The following is a 12066-nucleotide window of genomic DNA, read 5'->3' on the forward strand; positions in this document are numbered from 1 at the left end:
CAGTTTGTTTCTAAAGATATACAGAGTTTGTGACCTCGATCCATCCATTAGTTGCATTGCAGAAAGGTGTTTCCCATTAGACATGAAGTCGAACAATTTAATCGCACCAACCAATATGTCGATCTAGATTTGCTTTATGATAATTTTGATGGGTGATATTCTGTCGGCGACACTTTTGACATTATGTCAAGCATCCGGCGAAGCGTCCTGTGGTACTTCTAAACGCTAAAGTTGCCTCTGTGCATCTTTTCTTTGATAAATATCACATGAAGTTCTCAAATATACGAAACAATCTTGTACATAGAGCGGCAAGTACTTACTATGTACAGGGTGTCTACAAAAATTCCAAAATGAAATTTCGTGACCTTTTCTTTCCCAAACCATAACATTAATACAAAATGTGTGGGAGAAAACGTAAAAGAAATCATAAATTGGAATATTTAGACATATTAACTATGCGACCGGATAAGGCATAAGTTTTTATTATCTTAATAATATACATATATTCATATTATATATACCTATAATACATATTACAAAAAACAAAGAAGATCCGCTAAAGTATTACCGGAAAACGTATACACATAAACAACCAACAAAAAAACTTGTTAACGCTGCTTAGGCACTGATCATCTTATCATACATTCTCACGCAGTATCACAAAATATAATAGTTTTATTATATCATGACTTGTTGAACAAAGCCTATATAAAAGCTATGTGATTTCTTGTTAACAATTCATATATAATTATGGCATTTGATAATCATAGTAACACTTGCCTTCTCTTATGACATTTCAATAATCAAGGCAATGGCAGCAGCAGATAAAGCACCATTTTTTATTTTATTTTATTTATTTATTTTTTTTTAATTTGTAAGTCAAATGTGACAATTTATTAACATTTAGTGATTTGCGGATGAAATGATTGATCGGCAAGAGACAGCCCTCTATGCCAACCATTTATAAGTAGAGTCCAGGTCTTAGACAAAATGCCCTGAGTGAGTATTTAATACACAATAAAAATTAGCAAGTTAAATTTATCTGCTAATGTGGGCCTCAATGTTTACTAATTTTATTTTGTTAATTTAATTTTTTAACAATGCAAGACAATTTAACAACATGTGTGCAGAAACATAGATTATGAGAACAATAATATTGGAAACATTTTACAAAATTTTTCATGATTTACAATTTTACTAACATCAAGAGCGCTTAAACTCTTCTCTGTCTCTTTACTTTCTTCCTCACCTGTTCTACGTGCCTCTTGTTTCGCTTTGCTAGCTTCAGAAAGCTTCCTAACATACATGACTCCTCGAATTGCTACCCTTTCCGCATGATCGGAGATATTTTCCAAGAAACCACAGCTCGCATACACACCTTTGTTCCCATACTGTTTGGCAGGTAATACTAAATATTCTGCTTTCAATGGCTCCAACAGGTCATGTTATGTCACTGTCTTGACGTACGGTACAGCATTCTGCCGTAATTTTTCATATAAACTTATTTTGTTAATTTATTATTTTTCATATTTAATTCATTAATACTGCAATTTCTACCTCATAAATACTCAAGTTACTTTGCATACATAAAAATGTATGTATAAAGAGTCATACTCAACTTCACACGAAATTAATGTCTACCAAAAGTAACCCGGAGCAAAACTTTTAACTTTAAAATATATATATATATATATATATGAAAAAAAGAAATAAAATTTTTTAGTTTTACGTCCCACGGTTATGCCGGTTAGGCTATATATATATATATATATATATATATATATATATATATATATATATATATATATATATACCTAGTCTCTTTTCTTTCTTGCAATGTTGGAGACTAAATTAGAACTGTATAGCAAGTAAAACTGTAATATGATTTGAACACTAGTTTCTTATAGCTTCATTCCTATTACTTACAGCCAACTTGAAAGCTTTCTTGATCCGAAGTGTTAAATGCCTTCCTTATTTTGTTTATAGATGTGTTTTGCGATAAGCTAAGAAAAAAATACTTTTTTTAATATTAAAGGGAATTTTGCCATGGGATACTGCAAAACTAAGTGATATTTGTGTACTTGCCGCTGATAAAGACATATTTTACACTACTTGGAGAACTACAGACTATCATTTCTGTAAGACGAATGGAAGAGAGTGTACTTTAAATGTTATCATTTAAACGACAATGATATTTCTATTTATTGTTTAAAAAGTTAAACGAAGTAATACACACTATTTTTTAAAGTATCTTTTAATTTGTGACCCATAAAAACCCTTGCTGTTTAACTGCCTAAACATCTGGGCTCTACTTATAAAATTTCGCATTTTTAACATATGTACCCAACTCAATAGATTCTTACACAAGCATGTGTATTGTATTCTATGAAAACCGTCTCTCTTTATTTTAAATAACGTAAAAAAAAATTAACACATAATTTTTAAAAATAATATTACCTAGATATTAACATTTCATTTCACTGATTAACATTTTTGTTTCAATGATTAACTTGAGCACACAACCAAAAAAAAAAAAAATGGTGCAATCTTCTTTTGATCTTCCCATTAAGAAATATTGAAGATGTATCGGCGACTTCTTAGCGCGTCTTTCACCAACGTGGTTGCTGGTTTGGTGGTTGCTGTTGTTGATGAGGGTGATGATACGGGTATGTTGCATACGGATTCTGTGGATACGGATACGCATAATTCCCTGAAACAAACAAAGAAATACATTAAAAATGGCTAACAATGAGATACTAAGGTTTTTATAATCTATAATCTATTTCATGTTTCTGGAATACGCGGAACAATTTTTGTTCAGTTTTTATGTATAAATTTGTACAGGTAAAAAGCTCTCATATTAATTTCCATATTCTTCATCAATATACGAAGCCTAATATTACTGTCACGTAAAGTTCACAAAGACGTATTAAAATCAGTGTCAACAACCTACCAAGACCAAGTTGTATTAAAATGTAATAATTATGGAACATGAAATGAAATATCAATGAAACCCTATTTAAAACTGTAAATCCGGAAGTCCAATATGTGCAATTGAAACAATTAACACATTTGATGTATTTAATTTTCTTTCTTTAAAATAATAATAATAATAATAATAATATAATAATAATAATAATAAAAAATAAATAAATAAATTGACTTACAGGCGCTTTGGTGCTTTTAAAACAACTTTAAACATAATACTTACCTTTTAGTTCAGAAAAAAATATGGAATTTTATAAACACTCGTTTCATCCTTCCAGAAATAAAAATAAACTAAAATTATACATATGTATTATCTCCCAAGTAAGAAGAGAGAGCACTTGGGATAAACAAATTTCCGGGTAGTGCAACTACCTCATATTGCGTCACCCCTACTCAACACTTTAAAAAAAAAAAAAAAAAAAAAACGCAACAAAGAAAGAAAATGTTCTGAAAGTATACGATAATTTTTAGTTACATTCACCTCTAGTACACAAATTGCACAATTAAAGTAATCCGTCAGCGCATAATCCTGTGAAAGACTAATACTGCTGACATGCTCGTACCGTTTCAGCTTTATTCCTTCGAGTAGTACTTAGCACTTTCAAACATAACAAAATAAATCCTATTGTATAACTCTTACAAAAAGATCTTTTTAAAACTGTATAAATATAAAATAACCTACCGAATAATATGGGCGGACAGTTAAAATTGTAAAACATTAAAAATAAAAAAAAAAAAGAAAGCTTTCGTACAATTTTTTATCCACCTGCAAACTAATGACAACTTATCATTTTACTTCAATTACCAACGTAATACTCCTTCTTCCTTACGTCATCATTTTACAACATATCAAAAACACATACATGGAACACAGCAAACGATCTTCATACCTTGTTGACCATAATTTGCTGTTGCATATGGATTGTAACCAGAAGGAAGTTGAGGTGGAAAATATGTTGGATATGGTGTCCCCGCTTGAGGTGCGTAGGGCATGGGCATGCCCTGAGGGTACGTCGGATATGGCAATGTGCCTGCTGCGGCTGTTGCCGGTGCACTGGTGGTTGCCTCTGTGGCTGATGCGGTGGAAGCAATAACATTAGGAGGTGGTGGTCTTGGTGGTGGTTCCTTTCCACTTCCTAAGAACCAAACAAAAAATCAATACTGCTTTTAAAGTGTGTATCGCAACATCAAGTTAAAAATTAGAAATAAGCACATTCAGAGTTGAGCTATACAAAGCAAAAAGAAGCAAGTTTCAAACTTAAGGATAAGATCCTATTAAACTTAAGAGGCACGTGCACAGATGCGTTTGTTAAAATATTTCCCGAGCGCACTGTAATTTCCATAACTAATTTTAAAGGTTAAAATAACAAATTTTGATTTATGTAATTTCAAATTTTACCTATCATCAGCCTTATGAACTTAATCCCATTAGAAAGAACTAAGGATGAAATGTGTTCTTTGCAACGTCCAGCACTCATGTAGTTTACAGAAAATCTATTATTTCACAGTACTTTAAGTTCAAGAACTGGGATTTAAATTCCTGCACAGGACAGACAACCCTGGTTTCAAGGGAGTTTCCTCACCAATTTCAATTGGATTGAGTTCTTTATTAGAACATACGCTATGAGACATGATCTACTGTTTAAAGTGAGATCTAAATCAATACTCAAGTTTATATCCGAGGATCGAACTCGAGACTACGCGCGTTACTTACTCGGCAACAAGTAACGTTACACAAATATCTATCGAATAGATCTTCTAGCTGAGTCCTTTTTCTTTGTGAACTGCTTACTTAAGAGTTTGTTGTCTATCCTTACAAACTATAACATAAAATCTCCCCAACGTTACAGCCTGCGAAGGGCTGTAGACGATTGTTTGGCGTGCAGTTAGCACATCGATTTTCACAATTATTTCTGGCTTTGTCGAACGCAGCTTGATTCCTATAAATTCAGTTGTTCTGGACTTACCACGCAATGCTGGACTAATACCGTAAACTGTTACAACATGAATTAACCGTTCCAATACACGGGAACATAGATACATGAATTAAATGTATGAAAAGAAATCCTGGATCTCAGATTACTACACGACAATGAAATTGCTTTTCCACTTCATTCAATTGCTGCCCTTTTTGTTTCTATCGCTATACACACAAAAAACAGAACGAAAGAAAAATCTACGCCTATTTCACAATCTGTATATATAGTTATGAATGAAACGAACTCCACAGCCTCAAATCCCTAATAATCACAAGACGTGTTGCTTACGACTGCACAGAAGAAAAACGGTTTCATATGTTGTCACGTGAAACTTAAGTTTAGGATAAAATAATAATTTACTGTTAAAACTGACGAAATATACCTATATCAAATTCAGAAGACGTATATCTATGTTTCGAATTAGGTCTTCTAGCCGAGACATTTTCCTTAATAAACTGCTTACTTAGAGTTGGATGTTGATCTTTACAAACTTTAACATCAATTTTCGAATAGGGAGAACCATATCCAGTCTGCTCTTTGACATCCATACATTCTATACACATTAGAAATCGCTGCTCAATCACTCAAACACATTCAAACTCTATATCACAGTACTGCGAGCGGTGATAATATTTAGCAAAAAATATAAATAAAACGTTAGTACTCACTGCAAAAATCCAAAGTATTACTCTAGGAAGCGCTTTCGGAAAACTCTATTCCATCTTCAGCCAAGAACACTTCGAGGAGGATTTTAAAACATTGGGGAGAAATATGGATAGGTAAAAAAGATTAAAAAGGATTTTACAAGTGCGAAGCACAAATCTTCTTATCGAAAATGAAGTAATATTAATGACCACTCATTAACTAATATTAATGGTCACACGGCCACTCTGATCAAATGAGTGGCCATTAATATTACTTCATTTGCAACAAGAAGATGTGTGCTTCGTGTTTTTTAAATCCTTTTAACCCTTTTTTATCTATCCACATTTCTTGCCCATGTTTTAAAATCTTCCTCAAACTGTGCCTGGGCTGAAGATGGAATCATATTTTCCGAAAGCGCTTCCTAGAGAAATACTTTGATTTTTTTGTGGTGAGTACTAGCCTTTTCCTTATATTTCTTACATTTAAACTCTTTATAAAATATTTAATTTTGGATCTCACCTTAACAAAACTGGAAGAACATGATAAAAAGTAAATAAATAAAGCACTCCTATCTCTTTTAACGCATTATCCTTATACATAATACATAAGAAGTGCAAAAATGTACGACCGCACTGGGATTTGAACCCAAGTATCCGGCTGTTGCGTCAACATCTATCCTACCAGTTCGCTCCCTGAACAGCAATACACTCTTATCACTCTTAAAGTTGATGCTCAATCACTCAAGATATACTAAACTATCTAAATAAAATTCCCTGAAAATAACCGAAAAAATTCTGTCTACGAAGATAGGGCTGATTTTTTAGAATTTCACCTGGAGGTTACGGCTGAAAATTCGTTTGTCCAGATTGTCCTAAACCTAGACTACTAAACAATCATAATACCTCCAAACAAACATTCATTACTTTATTTCTTATCAATTACACTTGCACAAATAACATTAACATATCCATTCAGTCAGTACACCAGAACACAAATTCCGGTTAAAACTCTCATAACAATTCTTGACTGGACAACGACGACAATCTTTCAGCCAAACATGACAGTTTCCTTTGTGCATCATACAAAAAACGCAATTTCCACGATAACAGTTTTGAATGGAGTTAACTTCCCGTTCTCTCTACCCAGGAAGGAAGAAACGTTACGAAATATTCTTGTAAACGCATATATGCAGTACCCATATGTGCCCAAATGTCTACAAAAAAATAATAAAATAAAATAATAATAATAATAATACATTAAAATTATTATTATTATTTAAGTGAGTCAATTAATAAAATCATATTAAGCATACGGCGCAAACAAACATACAGTTTCTGATATTTGAAAATTGAAAAACATAAGCGATGGGTTTAATTAACGTATGGGATTCACTATTAAAAATACATTTTAAGCCACACATTTTTGATTAACATATACTTCATTCTGGGGCATACTTTAAAATATTTCACAGCTTAATAAATTTAACATAATTCATTGAATCGAAGGGAACTGATAGATTAGAAATTTAAAATTCCTTTCCGATGGTTGAGAGCCAAAGGGGCGTAACTGCCGAATTTTGATATTCTGAGTTGATGCTATGAAAACATGTATCATGCTTTGAATTTTATTGTGACAGAACGCCTTTGCTAAAATTCTCAAGCGTTGGAAAGATATTCAAAAATTATATAACTGGTTTAATAGCACTTGGTTGTGTGCCAGAGGGGCACATATCACTTAAAGTCTTTCTGGTTCACAGTATAAAATAATTATTCTTCCAAATAATGTGTGCAAAAAGAGCTAAATATACTTTTAACTTTCGATAATGCTGTGCAATATTCTCATGATTAAGAAAATTTAGGTATACAGTACTAATTTGAAAGCAAATGCACTTGTACAGAACAGCATACACAATAGAAAATAATGTCTGTATTAGACAAGTCTAAGTTAACAAAAGACGATATAGTAGCTGACCTATTGGAAGATTCAGATGATACAGTTAAGGATCCAAATTATATTTATCTGGTAAGTAAAATTTTAAAAATATTTGTCTCACATAAAGCAGTTACAAGCAACGGTACATTATCGATTTTCATGTCCGACTAGAATGAAGTGACCATATTTTTCGATATTTTCGGGGACAACTTTTTTCTAACAATGGTGTAGAATATATCCATGCAGTGAACAGCCATATCTTGGAAACTGAATAAGTTACTATAAACAATTGAAAATTTCTTCCACATTGTTTTCCTATGGAAAATTCAAAATATTTTCACTCTGGCATAAATTAGTCTTAGTTCATAAATAGCAGGCTTATATTAAAGTGTTCCAACATTATATTTGGTATATTAATTACCTACTGAAATTGCTAATAAATCTAGCCCGAGACATTTTCGGGGATAAAATGGTATTATTTCGGGGAGTGAGTGCAAGGCTGCACTATTCCGTTATATTAGAATAAAAACTGTTAGTAAAATTTATAGAACAGCTATGGATGATTATTTTTAAAGCATTGTTCAGATGCTATTCTTTATTTCTTTGGAATGTAATATCACATTTTTATTTGTTCTGTAGTTTTCTATACGTTAATACAAGAATATCATATTAAATTTCCTAAATATAAAATACTGTATGATTTTAATTTTAATTTATCGGCTAGGCATTTTGATATTGTTAAAGCAAGAACAACGTAACTGACTATATCAGCTAGACAATTTTGATATTGTTGGAGCCAAAAGGGCATAACTGACTTTATCTACAATATATTCAACTTTATTCTCACTTCCGGGGACACGAAATAAGATTTCCATATCCTATTCCCTAAACCTGAATTGTAACTTAAATATCATTTTCAGAGGACAATACATTGAGAAGATGTTGTAAAAATAAAAATCATCACATTTTTAAAATCGATTTTCTCAAAAGTACTAAAACTGCAGTTACGTCCCTTTGGCATTCAAGCATCGTTTTCAGTACGCAAGGCTATATTAATATGTGGTGCCGTAGCCACAAATATTTTCACAAGGTAGTGAAGCAAATAGATAAATTTCTTTTTTAAGAAGAAAAAAGCAATTTCTTAAATACAATGAATAGTGCAGCAAAGCCACAGCTATTGAATATTAATGAATAATGAATAATTAATGACGTTCCAGCAATGAATTCTAGCCATCATCAGTATATTTTTGTTATTAAAACTTACGCTGTTGTAAGAACTACTAAGAATTCACCGTAGAAACGTTTGCAATAAGTGTTTAAAACTTGGATGCTTACGTAAAGTGTTTAATATTCATTATATTATTTGATATGCATTCTGTTGTTTCATAGTGATTACAGTTGAGCAGAGCTCTTGACCTCAAATAGCTTCATAAATGTAGGTTTGTATACACTGTGCACACTATCAGACGTAATTCCCTATGGTTCGGTAAAACCTTCAAATACTAAGTCAGCGTCTTGAAGGTAGGGAGATATTTTAAGGAAGATATTTTACTTGAAGGAAGATATTTTACTATGTTTCTAACATAAGAGGCATCTAGTCACTCAAGAAATTATTATATATACTGTATATGATAATTTTTGAAAGAACTTTTAAATCAACGAATACAAGATACGATTTTTTCAATATATATAAAGTGAGTTATTTCAATGTACGTCTTATAGCAATTATACCTAACATATTAATTCTAGCTGTACTCAAACTTAAGCGTTTTGTAAATAGTAATAATAATAATTATTTTCTAAAAAATATATTACCAGAAGCATGATGAGCTGGGGCTGCTGGTGCTGTTCCTATCGGTCCTCTTGCAATGTTCTGTGTCAAGTCTTTCATCAGCTCGTCCTTCTCAGTCTTACGAGCAAAACAATAGTCAGAAATCTTGTTTTGGAAAGTTACTAATAACTGCAAAAGATCAACAATATATTAGAAATCGATCCAAACGAGAGAAAGTTTATAACAATGTTAGAAATGATATATCAAAAATAGAAAAAACCTGTTATGAGGGTTTGGGTACAAAACCTCGCGGCCCAAAATCTCGCCGGGCCGAAACCTCGCCTGGCCAAAACCTCGCCGCCCAAAACCTCGCGGGACAAAATCTCGCCGCCCAAAACGTCGCGGGCCAAAACCTCGCCTGTCCAAAACCTCGCCACCCAAAACATCGCGGGCCAAAACCTCGCGCCCCAAAATATCGCCATACCCAAAATCTCGCCTGACCAAAATGTAAATGTTCCAACAGATGATAAGGATGACGGTATAAAAGACGCTGTTTCACAAGAAGTATCACGGGTATTTGACCAAGTCCCGCGATACCATATGAAAATTTTATTTCTGTATTAGAGGATTTCAATGTGAAGGTAGGGCGACAGGATGTTTTTAAACTGGTTATAGGGAAAGAAAGTCTGCATAAGGAAAGTAATAACAACTAACGGGGTTAGTTCCGTGAACTTTGGAACATCCAAAAACTTAAAAATTTAACAAAAATCTAATAATATTTATGAAAGTATGAAATAATATATGAGTTTTTACGATGTCCCTTAATTATGTCCTGTAGGTTAAAAGAGACGTAGATGACCAGAATGAAGGAAATGATCGAATAAAGAAAGTGGGAGGAAACGGGAATAACCCGAGAAAGCCCACGCACACGATGTTTTGTATCTATTATTATTATTATTATTATTATTATTATTATTATTATTATTATTATTATTATTATTATTTGTAATGTGAAATGGCATATTAAGAAACCCATTGGGTAAATTTTAAAGAAAAGTTTCATTCGCGGCGATGTTTTGGGTGGCGAGGTTTTGGCCCGGCGAGATTTTGGGCGGCGATGTTTTGGCAACGCGAGGTTTTGGCCCGGCGAGGTTTTGGCACCGCGAGGTTTTGGCTCGGCGAGATTTTGTCCCGCGAGGTTTTGGGCGGCGAGGTTTTGGCACCGCGAGGTTTTGGCCCGGCGAGATTTTGGGCGGCGATGTTTCGGCCGCGAGATTTTGTCCGTATCCCGTTATGAGTAACTCTTTATAACCAAAAATCGGAATGGGATTTTACTTTTCAATGAACATTACCATTCTCGCAATATAAACACCTAACGGAACACATACATACAAAAGCTGCTATCATTCAGCTCAAAATTACTTTAAAATACTTTATAAAATGAAAATGCATGCATTGTAGGTAAATTAAATTAGTGAAAAAGTAGTAAAAATTTGTAAGATAATTATTACTGCACATCTGTAACACAAGTCTAGTGTTTCAAAGATCTGATGTAGTGAATTCACAAGATTTTTATTTCTTTTTTTACTTTTACACCATCGAATCACTGCATGATCTATACACCATCGAATCGCCCATACATATTCACAGCATGACTCGAACTAGTTGGAAAAAGACTTGAAAATAGGAGAAAGTTGACGTAAAGGAATTTATGAACACTATTAAGTTCAGCAGTTTTAAGTGTGTATTATTTCTTGACCTTAAAACTGCTGAACAATAACATTTGATTTAAGTGAATTTCAACTGGGACAGATTCCTTATTTTAAAACTCTGAAATTTTGTATTCTTTCTCTCAAAAAACAGCATCAGAGAATCAATTTTACAGCTGTACAATAAACAAAAGAAAGTCGTACTACGTTCAAAAGAAAGAACTGTTTTGTAGTTTGTTAGTATACGAGTTATGAAATCTGGTTCAGAATGAGTTACACTTGCATTTAAAAACAAGAATTTTGGGAATGGTAAAAAAGATTGCGATCTTGGCCAAGAATTTTACGAATGATAATTTAAAAAAAAAATGCATCAAAAGATTGCGATCTTGGTCAACAAGTAGTTTTTGGATCAGGCACCACAAAATTTTTGAATGGCCCCTAAATTGAGTTTATTATTATTATTATTATTATTATTATTATTATTATTATTATTATTATTATTATTATTTAATTTACGCAATAAACACATCATATTGAGTTAAGTGACAGTTTGGGTTTGGCTACACTATATTAGTTCTCTAGATATAAGGCCTACAAGAAAATTCTTGACTGAAATATAATGGATCTTTTGATCCAAATTTAAAAAAAAAAAGAAAAAAAAACTGCATTGCATTTCCTAGTCTGGTTTTCACATCCCTTTTTAACACCGAGGCTACGAGTCACAGGTATAGAGTTTGTCACAGGTTGGTATAACCGAACTATTCCCATCATTACAAGAATCTTCTCTCGTACCAAAGGCAAAAACGCCAACCTTTAACCACGAGGAAAATCGTTCTGCAACTGTACAAGTGCACTTTTCCTGGATACGAGATTCTGTAAAAATATACCAAGCAATGAAACCAAAAGAACTATGACTATTTTGCTGAAGCATCGAAAACAATTCAACCATGCGATTTCAGAATCAGAAATACGGTAGATAAATTTTACATTATTGTTAATTATTTAACGGAAAAAAAAAAAAAACTGTCCAATGGTGAGGAAA

The 12066-nt window shown here is 32.6% G+C and overlaps 1 protein-coding gene across 2 annotated transcripts in view; it reads right to left on the bottom strand.

Annotated features, from left to right (window-relative positions):
* Positions 1-454: 454 nt before the first annotated feature.
* Positions 455-12066, bottom strand: part of ALiX (programmed cell death 6-interacting protein-like protein AliX) — a 73167-nt gene continuing 61555 nt past the window's right edge. Inside the window, exons 14-16 of one of the 2 annotated variants that reach the window (XM_081749153.1) lie at positions 9360-9504; positions 3879-4124; positions 455-2710 (exon numbers count right to left, since the gene is read on the bottom strand). In XM_081749153.1, coding sequence (XP_081605279.1) covers positions 2610-2710; positions 3879-4124; positions 9360-9504 — 492 coding nt within the window. In that variant the 3' untranslated portion in view covers positions 455-2609. The remainder of the gene's footprint in view (positions 2711-3878; positions 4125-9359; positions 9505-12066) is intronic. The other variant, XM_081749154.1, reaches the window with a different exon arrangement.

The sequence above is a fragment of the Thermobia domestica genome, chromosome 2 (genome assembly GCF_964235325.1).
Source record: "Thermobia domestica chromosome 2, izTheDome1.hap1.1, whole genome shotgun sequence".
In the NCBI taxonomy this organism is placed as follows: Eukaryota; Metazoa; Arthropoda; class Insecta; order Zygentoma; family Lepismatidae; genus Thermobia; species Thermobia domestica.